Source organism: Neomonachus schauinslandi, chromosome 4, assembly GCF_002201575.2.
Source record: "Neomonachus schauinslandi chromosome 4, ASM220157v2, whole genome shotgun sequence".
In the NCBI taxonomy this organism is placed as follows: domain Eukaryota; kingdom Metazoa; phylum Chordata; class Mammalia; order Carnivora; family Phocidae; genus Neomonachus; species Neomonachus schauinslandi.
Genome location: NC_058406.1, coordinates 151,260,841 through 151,276,089, shown reverse-complemented (window position 1 = coordinate 151,276,089; position 15,249 = coordinate 151,260,841). Strand labels below are relative to the sequence as shown.

General features: G+C 40.5%; 1 protein-coding gene across 2 annotated transcripts in view; it reads right to left on the bottom strand.

Moving 5' to 3' along the window:
• VPS13B (vacuolar protein sorting 13 homolog B) overlaps positions 1 to 15,249 on the bottom strand; it is a 762,353-nt gene that overhangs the window by 79,369 nt on the left and 667,735 nt on the right. For both annotated transcript variants that reach the window (XM_021688693.1, XM_021688692.1), the window contains 3 exons: positions 14,468 to 14,649; positions 12,653 to 13,002; positions 7,072 to 7,233 (listed from right to left, as the gene is read on the bottom strand). In XM_021688693.1, the coding sequence (XP_021544368.1) occupies positions 7,072 to 7,233; positions 12,653 to 13,002; positions 14,468 to 14,649 (694 nt within the window). The remainder of the gene's footprint in view (positions 1 to 7,071; positions 7,234 to 12,652; positions 13,003 to 14,467; positions 14,650 to 15,249) is intronic.

The following is a 15,249-nucleotide window of genomic DNA, read 5'->3' as shown; positions in this document are numbered from 1 at the left end:
AGAATTTATAGCTATTATTCACAGAAGGGTGAGTCTGCTAGGCATTTACACCAAGTGGTGACTTTTCCTCTGTCTTGGCTCAGTGGCTGTCACCTCTGTCACTCCTGGCTCTGCAGCCAGGTCCCCACTACTCCCTGCTTGCATCCTCTATCCCCTCAAGGCTGCCTTTCAACTACACCATAGGGATCTTCCCAGGATGCACAGGAGACATCCTGTTACCCCTCTACTGAAAGCCCTTCCATAGGCAAAAGTCGCCCAGCACATCCAGGTGGATCTCCACAAATGGACTGCCAGGCTCTTCAGAACGCAAGCCCTCCAAACAGTGGTGCGCTGGAGTTAGCTCATACTCATTTGTGAAAAAGAACTGCTGAACATTCAGGAATTTTGCGAGCCGGTTGTTAAATCACTGGTAGCTTGAGATCAGCTATGGTGGGAGTATTCACACCATTAAAATTAGCCAGCCCAACATATCAGGGCTTCCCACACCACCGGCCAAGAGCCAGTTACCAACATACATCTCTTCAGCGGGGCACACAATTTTTATGCCTGAGTTATTCTGAACAAAATCTGAATTCCCTTGAACATGACATGCTACAGATATAGATATATATATCTCTTCCTGGTTCTGCCTCATGTGCTTCCTCCACTACTGTTCACTGGGCCAACTTCTACTCAGCCTTCAAACTGACCTCTGGGGAAAGCCAACTTTGACCCCTTCAAGTGTTCAGTTTCTCCTGCCTTGGTGTTACCACTGCCTCAAGACAGCACTGAAGCTGCTTAGCGCAGCACACAAGGGCTGCGCTACTTTCCCATCCTGCGGTTTCACACGTGTCCGCTCTACTGCAGTCAAATCAGCCAAGTTGTCCTACCAGGCCACGCTGAGTCCTCCCTCTGCAGCTTTCACACATGCTGATTCCTTTATCTGACCACCACCACCACCACCCTCACTTCATTGGCCCAACTCTTACTGAAACATTAAGCTTCCACACATATATCCCTTCTACCGGCAAGCCTTGCCAGATTCTCATCCTCATGTTAGATTTGGAAACATTTTCTTTGAGCTCCCATCAAGACCTTGCCCATATCCAGAAGCAATGGACTGTACTTCCTGATTCTCTCACTTTTCTTCCTTATGGTTAGTATTTTAATTCAGTTACCCGTCATTTCTCCCTGTCTTGAATTACTGCAATAATGTCCTGATAGATACTGATCATGTCCATAAAAATCTGTTTACTTTTCGGGCTCCCTCATTAGACAGTAAGTTCTTTACAAAAAAATGAACATATTTAATTACACACAAGAGGTCACAATAAATGAACATTTGTGGATTAAAACTGAATGGGAGGTTGGGAGACTAAATCAGCTGCTAGAGGGAAATAATGGCAGACAGGAGGGCTTGTGAGTGACTTGAGTCAGGCCTTGGATGCCAGATAATTTGGATATTTAATAGATGATGGGAAGGCTATGAAGATTTTTGGACAGGAAACTGTAATAATTAAAGCATTATTCAGGGAAGTTCCTTAAGATGTACTCTGCAAGATACATGGGAGTGGGGCAAAGCTGTAACTAAGAGAATATTTGAGAGAAACTTGCCATCGTTCGTATGAGAATTAAGATAACCATTACTGGTAAGTCACTGTACTTGCCACTCTTCCAGTGAGTGTTTGAAATTCCTTTTATCGTCTGTCTATAAATTTTTTCAGGGTTTTCACTTAATTTCTTTCTGCTTTCATAATCTATAGCCCTTATTTAAAAAAGTTGAGACCTATATAAAAATGTAATAAAGTGGAAACATATCGTCTTACCCTACTACTCAGATGCAACCACTGGCAACATTTTGATATATCTCCTTCCAGCATTTTCTATGCATTTTGCTCTTATATTGCTAAGATCATATATATAATTTTATATTCTGTTTTCTGACTGATAGGATATGGTAGCACTTCCTCTTTCTGTGTAAAAAATGTGAAGGTCTGACAGTTGTTTATCATTCAGATATGTTAGATTTTACTCAACTATAGCCTTAAAAGTGAACACTTTGGTTTTTAATTGATACTATAGATAAAACTGTGATAAACATTTTTTGTGTATAAACTTTTGTTTTAATTTGTATTATATCCTGAGAGTAGATTACTAGTAGGGGATTTACTAAATCAAAGGCTGAGACCATTTTAATGGCTTTTGTGCTTATTAAATTGCTTTCTAGAAAGGAAGTATTAATTCCATTTGTATCTTCTACACAAACCTTAACATGCATGCCACGTGCCATATAATAGCAGAGGCAAACCCCTGAAAAATTTATCACTTTAAACAGTTTTGCCAACATAGAATATTTCCTTGCCTCCCTAAGTCTGCTTTTAAATTTTTAAAACTGTGACTGTGACAATAAGGAATGTGCTCTTTCTTTATGATATGTATATACATATGCATTATGTAAATGGATGTGAAAAGAGTGAAGTGAATGAGAATTACAGTCTAGTTAATGAAATTGACAACTGGCTGGACTCACCGTAAGATAGGTAGATACTCAAAACCTATTACTATCCCTTTAGACAAGAGGAAAAATGCTCAGATCTCACTTTAAAATATTTTTACATACAAAGAGTGAACTGGAGAACTGTCTATCTATACAAGCCCAGAAGAGGTAAAATAAACATATTTTACTGTTATGTGGTGAGTACAGGTTGGTTGTATGTGCTGGATTTAAACTATTACCTGTCACTTCTTCATTTCTGAAACATTTTGCCAAGTTTTCAAGTGATAGAAATATCACTTAGGTCAGAGTGAAAAAACTGAACGTCAAGCCTTTAGTCTACTGAGTTTTGTCAACAGAGAGGTCTCCAAGCAGGACTGGCAAACTATGGCTTGTGGGCCAGATGGAGTGCACTGCCTATTTTTGTACAGCCTGTGAGCTAAAAATGGTTTTTACATTTTTAAATGGTCAAAAAAAAATTAGAATACTATTTCGTGATGTGTGAAAGTTACTGAAATTCAAATTTCATAGTCTATAAATGAAGTTTTATTGGAACACAGCCACATTTTTCATTATGGCTGTTTTTGTGCAGAGAGGAATAGCTGTGAGAGAGCCAGGAAGGCCCCAAAAGCCTAAAATATGGACTATGTGGCCCTACACAGAGAAAGTTTGCCAACCTCTGCCTTGGAGTACTATGAGATTTTCTATTTTCTTCACTAAATCTGACTACTTTAATGAGTATGTCCCAGATGGTCTGCTGCTCTTCAAAATTCTTACCTTGTTACATTTTGCATTTTAAAATATCTGCCATTTTTCATGAGCTTATGAAACTTTCTGTTATGTCCATCGTGGAGCAATATTTTATTATTTTCTATAGCTCTGTCTAGAGCCCATTTTCACCTTGCTAGATGGTTTGATTACTGAAATTAAGTCACTGGTAGCTGGAATTCTGCAATTCTAAAAAAATGTATGATCTATAAATTGTGCATGTTTTGAGGATAAAAGCACATGCAATTCCCTTACATACAAGGTGGAGGCATTCCTATTTCAAGTTTAATTCGCCAACAGTGCTCTCTATTAACCAGGAAAGGGAGTCAACTTGAACAGCCTTTACACAAATCCTCCTGGTTGATGGAAGTGTCCCCATATTCAGTTTGGCTACATTAAACAAAACCTTCCTTGACCCTAAGCTGCACCTACTACCCATATTCTGGGGAAAGATACTGTAAACTCACACCTATAGTCCTTAGATTCATCTTTATACAATATGAAGCACTTCTTTAAAGACCAGTCTCTTGCTAGTTACTGTTCTCATCCAACTTGATCTGAAGTCTACTGACCTGGGATATTTAAGGGCCCTCTGCGGTGGCATATACGATTGTGCAGCTGAGTATGTTCAACTATTCCCTAGGAATTAGTTTTGTTCTTCCTTTGTTTGTTTAGGCAAGCAACAGTTACGGGATATCCAGCATTTAGTGATTCCGCCTCAGAGCATGTGTTAGAAACTATAAGGAGAGTTTACAACTTTTCAATTTTAAAATCAGCTTTGGATTTCTGGAATTGGTGTGTCCATGGTTCTTCCCATCCTGTTGGGACTTACTGTTGTTAGCAACCTCCTGTGTGGTTCTAAGATATGCTGACCTCTTTGAAACCTTTCCAGCTGTCCTTGCCACTTTCTCGATCTCTGCAATATAAGCTACATTGTTTAGTGGAGTTAAGTTCTATGAACTCTGGAAATCCTCCCTGAGACTATGAATTGACTAACACCCAAGGTAGCATAAACATGCAGACACAAATGTTCCCCAAACCAAGCCTGCTGTGCAACGCAGGATATGACGTGGAGCCTGAAAAAAGCAACAGTTTGCTCAGTTGCAAGTCTATGACTACCTGCAGGTGCAGTCTGAAGATAAGTGGCTAGTTTTTCGATCCTCAGATGTAACCTCTCATTAGAACACAATAGAATTTGCAATTGTGGATGCAAGGAATTCCACGAAGCAGCTCTGGGCCCATTAAGACTTCTGGTTTCAGAGGGTTCTAAAACACACTTCCTTCAACCTATGGAGTTTTGTAGAGAGACATCATTTTTTTTTTTTTTTAAACAAAGCTGATCTAAGTTTTAGCCTGAAGATTATAATGACTACAGCTCATTAAAATTTGTATCCAGAGAATGCAGTTGCAAATTATAAGGAAAAAGAAAAGTTTAATAGCTATCTGTCTTGTGTCCTGTTTGTCATAAAATGCTTCTTCTTATTTTTGGTAATAAAGTTAAGACTTTGCAAGGGATTTACTTGGACTAAGAATCCCACATTAGTCTACTTTTAAATATGGAGTATTAGACTAGCGATTCTCGGCCTATCTCTTGAAACCTCACAGCTTGGCTATTCTAATAGACAAATCATGCAGCCCAAACCTAGGAGAGCTGGACAATGCCGTAGAAATAACATTCTACTGAGAATCAAAAGATATGGAATTCAGTCCCAACTCTACCACCATCTCAGCTTAACATTCCCATTTGTCTCCTTATTTATAACTTGCATAACAAATAACACAAACCACACATGGATACTGTGAAAACCAAACTAGTAACAAATACGAGAAGACCTTGAAAACAGGCAAAAGGGTAAAATATGAAGGTGTCGTGCTGGCAACGGTCAGCCATGTTTCTTTCCTGGTCATTTCCTTCCCACCCAGACACCGCATGTCCGTAATATGAAGACTCCTGTTCCTCCACAGCCCTGAGCTCTTATCATCACCCTTCTCATCTGGGAATCTTTTTTTTTTTTTTTAAGATTTTATTTATTTGAGAGAGAGACCACGTGAGCGAGAGAGCACAAGCAGGGGGAACAGCAAAGGGAGAAGCAGGCTCTCTGCTGAGCCGGGAGCCTGATGCGGGGCTCGATCCCAGGACCCTGTGATCATGACCTGAGCCAAAGGCAGACGCTTAACTGACTGAGCCACCCAGGCGTCCCCAGTATCTGGGAATCTTGAGGGTCACCAAGAGCCACGTGGTCTGTGCCTCTTAAAGCAACTGGTGGGGGAGGTAAGCTTCCTGCATTTTGCTTTCTGTGGGCAGAGGCCTGAGCCTGTGTGGGTGTGGGTGCAGTGGCCAAGGGCCACGGCTACTCTGGGCTGCGCCTTTCCAGAGGTTTCTCCTGTTGCTGAAAATGCAATTACTGTGGAAACTTTTTGAACATCTAAAAGGTTATACGACAAGTATTAACATGGGTTGTCTCTGAGTGGTTGCCATTATAGGAGTTGTTTTTTTTTTTTTTTTTTGCCACATGTCTGTATGTTCTCACTTCTGCAATTAGTAAGACAAAAGCCCAAAAAGATATTTTGAAACAAACAAACTGGCCTTTAACTATGTTAGGAGGGGCAAACAACTAAACCACTTAAGAACACAGAAATATCTCGAAACAGAAAACAAGGGCATGCCATTCACTCTAAAAAGATGAGTACAACATCGTCTCATCGGAGAAATTTTTCTAAGAAGTTTTATTAAGAAAGGATTTATGTGGTTTTAATGTCCTGTCAGGTTTACTAGAATTAAATAAATATTCTTAAATAAGAATGTACTGTGTCTACCTTTCCAAATTTTATTCTAGTACTGTGGCAGTATGATGAAAAAGCAAGCAAGAAATCAGAATCTAGCTACTGGGCAGGGGCGGGGCGGTGGGGGGGAAGCAAGAGGGACCCCGAGGGCATAACATATTCTGAAGCTGGTCTATAGACCAGATGGGAAAACTTGCTCTCTAATCTAATGACTTTCTTTTAATCACAAGCAGTACTTCCCTTATTACCCAGAGTTTTAGAAATACATTATTCTTGAGATGACTTCCTAGGATTTCTTTTACTCATTTAAGACCACATCTTTGTATTTAATTCATCCTCATATTATCCCTGCAGGGCACATCCCTCTAATTATTCCCATCTAAAGTGACAGGAAAATGGAATTACACTACTTGGAAAACAGACATCCTTTGGTATGTCTTTTCTCAGTGCCCCCTTGGTCACAGATTGTGAGCTGTCCTTGGAGGGCAAGGGCTGTGACTTCCCTGCCTTTGCATGTCCAGTGCCCAGGCCATGCCGGGTGCAGAGTATGTACGCAGAAAAAATCTGAACAAATGCGTAGATAATACTAGCCAACGCGTAATGCTGACAGTATCTCGAGCGCTATTCTCGCACCATTATACACAGTAACTCACTTAGTCCTCAGAACCCTACAAAACGGGTCCTCTCATCATCCCCACTGTACAGATGAGAAAACTGAAGCCCGGCGAGCAAAGCGAGGTTTACCCTGAGCCAGGATCAGAGCCCACGAGCTCCGGCTCTAGAGTCCACCGGCGTGAGCGCCACACGGAGCGGCGCCCGCAGCACCCGGGCTAGCCAGGAGACCGCCCCTTCCGAGAGGAGCACGCAAGCACTGGGCTCCCATCTCTCAACGCTTCTGGGTTTCTGGCGGGGGCGGCTACGCTGTGGGGTTCCCTGGGAGGCTTAAGAAGGGCCATAACTGGACACAGGCACACAAATGCAGAATCAACGAACCGCCAACCTTCCCAGTCGCAGTTGCGGTGCCTGTAAGGCTGCCTCTCAAATACCTGCGGGGACCTGTGAGAACGCCAGCTGTACTGGTGACTGTGGAGACGCGCCAGCAGAAGGTTTTCATCAGTATCCACCTGGCCAAAGCGCAGTGTCTCCTGTGTGTCATTACAGATCACAAAATGGCTGAAGACCAACTCCTCCACCTCAGGGCACTGGTTCTGAAAGAAAAAGAGCGCGAAAGCCAACGTGCATCAGATTAATTGCAAGATGTTTGGCAGCTGTCTGCCCAGTGGCGACTGTTACGACGCAGAAACACTACAAGATCTGTTGTCATTAGCTCTGGTATACAAAGTATTCTGTACTTCCAGGAGAAGCACAAAAAAATACCTTAAAGAGATCTTAAATGTTCCAAGAATATGTTTTGATTTATACTCCTGCAAAATAAATCATACGCACAGAAGAGTAAGAGAACAATGAGATCCCTCAAACTTTTAACATTTTAAAACGAATTAACATGCTACAAAGAGCGCTGCACTGAGTAGTGCACGTTTCTGAGCAGAGTACTGGAGGCTAGAATTACCATGTTCCTGGCCTTCTAAACTCGACAATCAAGACCAATTACCAAAGCCACAGTTTGTACCCTACAGAAAGTAAGGATCATTTAGGTAATACATCCCCAGATCCCTTAAGGGGGAGGGTGGATGTGTGTGTGTGTAAATCTGCTCAGGGAAAGATGTAAATAAAACCATAACTTTCCCTCTATTGTTAAGAGGCTGAACACACAAAACAGACCAGCTCCAGAGTCAGTGTAAGCCAAGCTGCAGTTTTCAAGAGAGATAATGTGCGTTGAAAAACAGTTGTTGGTGTCTGCGTCAGCTAACAGGCATCCATCAGCTCATGTCTCCCATTCATCTGCTGAGGCTCAACAAGTTAGTACTATGTTCCCGTGTTGAGACCTCCCTTCTCAATGGCGTCTCCATCGCTTGCTGTTATATCCAAACACGGACAAAGTGACAGAGCATTTCTGTGTTTCCTCTTCTATCACTCTGGTTAGGTTATGGCTTAAAAAATAATAAACATACTTTTGGTAAAGGAATAGTTAAAAAGATGCTCAAGTTGAGAATGCAAGAAAAAATATTAATTAGCCAATCAATTTGCGGACAATGGGAGGTAACCGTAACTGATACTTCTGGTGGCCTCTATTTCCTGGTTGTAGAGCTAAATGTCACAATGCCACACTGGGTCACTTGCCATTTTCCCAAGGGGAGGGAGAGTAAAAGGGGACACATAACTCACAAGGACAGTGATTTAAGTGATTATGAGGCCTGAGGAGTCTAAGGACGAAAGTACCTGGAATCCAGCCTGGACCAAGACCTGACCTAGAACCTCATCCAGAACAGGTATCCTGGGGGGCAGAATCCACTCTTAGTCATGCACAAGGCCCCCTAAGTAGATGGGCAGTGCTTTCTGGCTGCAGCTGGCGGAGAGGCCCTGAAACACCTCATTCTTCCAAATACTGTCAGGGACTCCTCACTCTGTCATCCATCGATTCTCACCAACCTCCCCATTCTCACGGAGCGGAACCTTGCTTGACAGCCACACTAATCACAAAAAAGAGTCTTGGGTTAAGAGAGACCAAAGTACTTACAGGTAAAAATTACCTATTGTCTACCACACTCTATGCTGTGGCTTTTATTTTTTTTTTTTAATTTTTAATTTTTTAAAGATTTTATTTACTTATGTGAGAGAGAGAGAAAGAGAGAGAGAGAGAGAGCATGAGAGGGGAGAGGGTCAGAGGGAGAAGCAGACTCCCTGCCAAGCAGGGAGCCCGATACGGAACTCGATCCTGGGACTCCAGGATCATGACCTGAGCCGAAGGCAGTCACTTAACCAACTGAGCCACCCAGGTGCCCCTACACTGTGGCTTTTAATCATGAGCTACGATTTCAAAGCTTGACTCCCAGTGGGGTTGAACGTCCTGCCTGATCTGACCCTGCCGCACCTTGAGCCACTCTCCACTGGCTTGCCCCACCCGAGCCCCGCGAGCTCTTTCCTGCTCCTCCAACATCACACTGGCCCCCTTTCAAGTCATTCAACACATCCAACTCCTTCCTGTCTCAGTGCCTTTCCCTTGCTTGGACCTTTTTTCCTTCACACTTGACTAACTTCTTTCTACTTACACTCAGGTTCCCGTTTTCAGGTCGCTTCTTCTGAGGAGCCTTTTGGGAGCACCCCCAGAGCACGTCACATCCCCCTATTTTATGCTCACATCACACTCTACTATTTCACTTTCCCTCCTGGGACTAAGAAATTGTTTGATTCTGGGTTCACTCCTGTCTCCATCATTAGAGTCCATGCTGCATGAGGGCAGGAACCAGGTCTGTGTTATTTACCAGTTTATCTCCAGTACTCAGCATAATGCCTGACACATAGGGACCGGATAAACACTTAAATACATGAGTAAATTTAATTTTTAAAATTATAAGTGAATACATGTTCAAAGTAGAAAAATTAGAAAATATAGGAAGTATGTATTTTTTTAAGTCTCTAATTTTACACTCAAATAACTGCTGTTAATATTTTGGTGGATTTTGTTCTAGCAATTTTTCTCTTCAAAGTGTCCTGCCTGTTTCTATTCCAGTCTATCCTATCTAATCCTATCTTATATGTCTTACATATTTAAAGGTTTATAAACCTTTAATCAAACTGGAGTCACAGTGTATAATTATTTTGATGAGATTTTTCCATTTGCCATTATATAATCAACATAAACTACTTCTCCTTATAAACATTTTTGTCTCCTTTAGGTCCAAGAGTACAAACATGGAAAAAGGGATATTATTCCAAACTCCCAGTTAGATGTCCTGAGACTGAAATTCAGTTTTCATAATAAATTGGGATCAATCTGCTGGTAACACAGAGGTTAAGTTACCAGATGGGGCTTGAGTAGGGAAAAAAAATCATATTATTTTCCTCATCTCCAAAAACTGACCTTTAATAAATGATGAGTGTTTTAGAAAAATGTAAATGAAAGAACACGAGGGGGTTGTTTACATTTTTCTAAAGAATACTCAAAGTCCTCAGAGAACTGTTTCTCTATTGTTCCTTCATCTGTGGAGTTCATTATAACCGTAATAAGTTTAAGCATTTCTCGGAGTGTCTTAAATTCCGGTGTATTATAAAACAGTTCATACACATTTTATATGACATCATATAGTCTAAGTCTCAGGGTGCTCACTCAGATTTGTAATTAAAAGATGGCGTATCTACATTTAAGATTTGTGCTGGAGTGTTGTTACAGGCATTTGCAACTAAACAGAGACAGACGTCATTCTGGTGTAAGATAAGACACATGAGCAAGACCTTCATTTTTAAATAAAAATCCCCTTTACATGTTATTTTGTCCAAATGTGGGGATATGGCATTGAAATATAAAGCAAATTGCAAGTGGCATTTTGCGTCCTTAATCTGGTTTCACAAAACATTAATCATGTGCAAAAGAGGAAAAAAAAAAAAATCTATGGCCAGAGAAATCAGACACTGATGAAGGCTTCTGTTAATCTTGAGCCTGTGACCTAAAGGTGAAAGGTCAAACTGTTTCATGCTTCAACTGTCTAGTCCATCCACACTAGATACAAATGACTTGTCTCAGATATGAATCCAATAAAAGTATGCGGAAAACTTGAATAACTTATCTGGCTTATTAAATTCATATTTCTCATCGGCAATAATTAGACTGCATATGAGCACTGTACACACAATGACCTCCAAGTTTAGGAAACTAATCTTCCCCACTAAGGGAATAAACCACATTCAGAACATCTTAGAAACAATGAACTTAATAACCCTCTATAAACCCATTTCAATGTCAAATGTCCGTTAATTTCAAAGTAGTGCATTTTTGTATTTACTTTAGAATGCATAGGGTTAGATGACTACCACATTAAAACCTGGTGGCAAGTACCCTTGACATGGGAGGAAACAAGAAAATTACAGCAACAATTACAGAAGTATATCCTCTTGTGGCTCATGTTAACATTGCCAAATCCCTGTATAAATCAGAATCAACTATTCATAGAATGTACCTGTCAGCAATATGCTACGTGACATATGGCTCTAGTTAATCAAATATACAATTCCATTTAAAAAAAAAAACTCAGAATATTCCTTCAAGGCACTGTGTTAGCCAGTCAGTCATTGGCACTCTGATGTGGTTTAAAACATTTAAATATTTATGCACCATATTTTATTTATATGTATAGCTGTGTCTAAGAGAATATTTTTACCCTGGGAGGAAACTGATATTTCTGAAGGCCATTTTGCAGTAGTTGCTACACATGAGTCCTCTTAGAATGGCCCTGATACCAAGACAAAAATATCCTGGGTTTCAATGCTCTATCAATGACTCTTTTATGTTTTCTAGGTTTGTTTTTTATTAAATGCATTGTTCAAAATATGACAAAAAACAGAAATTGGAGCCATGGAGGTTTTTTTCACATCACTATTCGAACCAGCTGCAAAGATTTAGATCACACTAGCTCTTATTTTACGCATGTCCTCTGCAACAAGAAAACCATGGAATGCCCTTAAAAAAGAATTTTAAAATAAAAAACAGATGTGTTATCTTCTTTCCCTTTGCTATTGTAGTGCCATGTTAGGTAATTAATTCCTTAGTCTTATATAGGTCTTCATGCATATAAAGAAAAGAGTTTATTCCCATAAACATTCTTAAGTTAGAGAACTCAGAGCCCCCCTCCCGCGCCCCCCACCCCGGCCTGTCTCCACATGAGGTCAGCGCAGGACGAAGGACCATTTCTCCTGGGGGGCCAGCTCCACACAAATGCAGGTAGTATATACAGAAGTGGGGGGAGTGTCCCAGCTTTAATAGCAACACAAACTTGATGGAAATACAATATTATACTGAAAGTCAGTGTGGAAGCAGAAGTGATTTGTTCTTAAATTGAGGAGCAAAGTATTATCCAAACATTCTGTGAAATTATTTTCATGCTAGCCGCATGGACAGGTTCCCCATTTTAAATACGCCGTGCAGCACAGACTTACACTTCACCCCCTTGTTTGATATGGCTAATTTCTGGCAAGAGATGAAAGGAAAAAATTATCGATCGAGAGTCTTTAACTGATTAAAAAATGGCAGAATGATAATAGGGGGAAAGACTAAGACTTGTTGGGCTTGCATATTTCTTCTCGCTGCTTTTTCCCTCTGAAAAGATGAAATGTTTACTATCAGCAAGGCTCACACAGGTTCTTCATTTCTGCAATGGATGCTTAGACAATCTGATACATAACTAAGTTGAAGCTTTGGCAAAGGAAAGCCATAATACTTGGAAAAAATTTCTGGGAATACGTTACTTTCCACACAGATGTGGTACATTAGTCACAAAAATGTGGGCATGGTCTCCTATGCATGTGTAGAGAACCCATATTCTCCAAAGCTTTTAAAAATAACATGCATCACTTTGCTAAACAGAGAAAACCCCAAATATTATGGTGCCCATCAAATTCTTCATCCTCTCACATTTTCGTTTGTGCTTCGCTTACTATTAGAAGTGATAACACAGAGTGCCTAGTAAAAGATCACATGCAGACAAACTGTAAACTGTTCAAGGATGTGCATACCTGTTGCCAAGCTTGTACTGCAGTGTTTAGAGAATGAACCACATGTTGCCCAAAGTTGACAAAGATAGAGTCCACTACGATGGTGCAGTCAAGCAGCTTTTCTCCTGCGTCGCGGGAAATGGCCACCTGCCCGCAGATGCTGAAGGGTTTTACCATGCTTTGCATCGTGACATTTCTGCACTCGAGAAGTTTACAGTCTGCTTGAGCTGAGAACCGGATCTCCTGACACACAGGACTATTGTTCCACTGCCGGAGATACACGTGCGGTTCTTTGAAGGAAATAATCATGTATTCTAGTTCAGATGGCACATTTTTATCGGAAATAAATGGCTGTAGGTATTGCGGCGGAGCTGTTGAGAAAACAAACAGGAAAAAACAGCAATTGAGATGAGCCAATGTTTTATGGAAATAAAGAGATGACGTTTAAATTACTCACTTTTTAAAGGTTACCGAATTCGCTATTTGCAGTTAAATAAATGCAAACACTCTCTTGAAGGCGTTATACTATTTGAATTACCATTTGATATTTGCCAACAAAACGGTTTTGTTCAATCAGCATGCCTCAAACATATATTGTCTAAAGTTCACCTTCACTTTCACAGACAAAAATTTGATCACAGAAGACAACAGATAAAATGAAGAGGAGGCAAATATCGAAGGAGAGTTTTATGAAATGCTCTGTATCTACCAACCAAATCTCAAAAACAAAAACATGACTCGAAAAGAGTTAGAAAAAGCAGGTTAAATTCCATTTTTTGCTGAAAAGGCAAGATGCTTAACAGCAGCTGTGTTTAGTTTTAATCTGATTTTTTAAATCTGATTTTTTCCCCCTTTTTCCATTACACGTTAGGTTGAAAACCTGAATAAAAATGTACTAACTAGGAAACATTTGGTATAGACTTTTAGGAGTAATTATTCATGCAACATTGGCAAATTTATAAAAGACCACTTTCGGTGGTGGGAAAATTTAATCTTCTACCTTACCAACTTGTAAAAATGACAGTCCTTTAAATTTCTGGAGAATTTGCCCATCCTTTGTAGAATGTATTCATGCTTTTGAAATCAGGTAATATCGAATACTTTTGGAATCTATCCATCATTAATGTAGTAGCTCAGGACACAGAACAGAAACAGATGTATTTCTTTTAAAAAGATCCTAACTGGAATAACAGTAAAACCTGCAATCTTTGTAACTTCCTTGAAAATTCTTATCAGGAAGCATGCAAAATCATGTCAGTTCAATAGTACTGGTAATTTATATTATAGGTCCATATGATGGTTCAAAAGTAAGGGGTACATCTGTTAGATGAAGTCAGCTTCAGAGTAATTTTGCCAGTGCTCATTGTTAGGGGAAATGAAGGCCTCTTCTAAAAATTTCCACCACCACATGGGTGGTAGTCAGTAGGGAAAGAGCTTTGGGTAGTGGAAGTGATTAGCAATCACAGCACTTTAAAACATCACTAATACTGCAATACACAGAATAAAAACCCTTCCATGCCTTTTTACGTCTGGGCAGAAATTGATGAAATGTGTTTTGTTTTTTTTTTAAAGATTTATTTATTTATTTATTTGTCAGAGAGAGAGAGACAGAACACAAGCAGGGGGAGAGGCAGGCAGAGGGAGAAGCAGGCTCCCCGCCGAGCAAGGAGCCCGATGCGGGACTCGATCCCAGGACCCGGGATCATGACCTGAGCTGAAGGCAGCCGCTTAACTGACTGAGCCACCCAGGCATCCCGATGAAACGTGTTTTGAGAACACTCATGAAAGACAGTAAGTATTAAGTGGATGCTATTCAGATGCTAAAGGAAACGATACCTGTGCCCAGTTGATCAAGGTGATGACAAAGATGGAACTCCAGGCGAGCAAACTGGAAGGAAAGGCAAAGAGATGGGACAAACCATGGGGTAAAACAGGAGTCGACTCTAGTACAGGCAGCCAGGGCTGTTGGAGTTACAAGTTGGTCACAGGTGCTTTGAGAACCAGATTCACTTGCAGAGCTATGGGAAATAAATAATAAAAGAAGATCAATGACCTAGATTTCCCAACACCATATAAGTAAAATGTCTTTCTGTAAGGGTTTTTAAAGCTAGCACCGATAATCCTATAGTTAATATATTATCATGAAATCGTCTGTATTGACTCACACAAACTAGTTGTTTTTAAAAATTAAGTTCATGTTGATTATTGTCTATAAGTTATTAGCAGAAAAATTTCAAAGGATTCCTCAAACCCCAGGTCGTGTTGACCTACCTCCAACCCAATTTTCTTCCATCTTCATCTCATGCAATTTATGGACAACTTGTTCTCCTATTAGTTTAAGACCAACACAATTTGGAGTATGACTCTGCTGTTTAAAAATCCAATATGGGGGCGCCTGGGTGGCTCAGTCGTTAAGCGTCTGCCTTCGGCTCAGGTCATGATCCCAGGGTCCTGGGATCAAGCCCCGCATTGGGCTCCCTGCTCAGTGGGAAGCCTGCTTCTCCCTCTCCCACTCCCCCTGCTTGTGTTCCCTCTCTCACTGTGTCTCTGTCAAACAAATAAAATCTTAAAAAAAAAAAAAAATCCAATATGCAAACAATGAATCATGGAACACTACA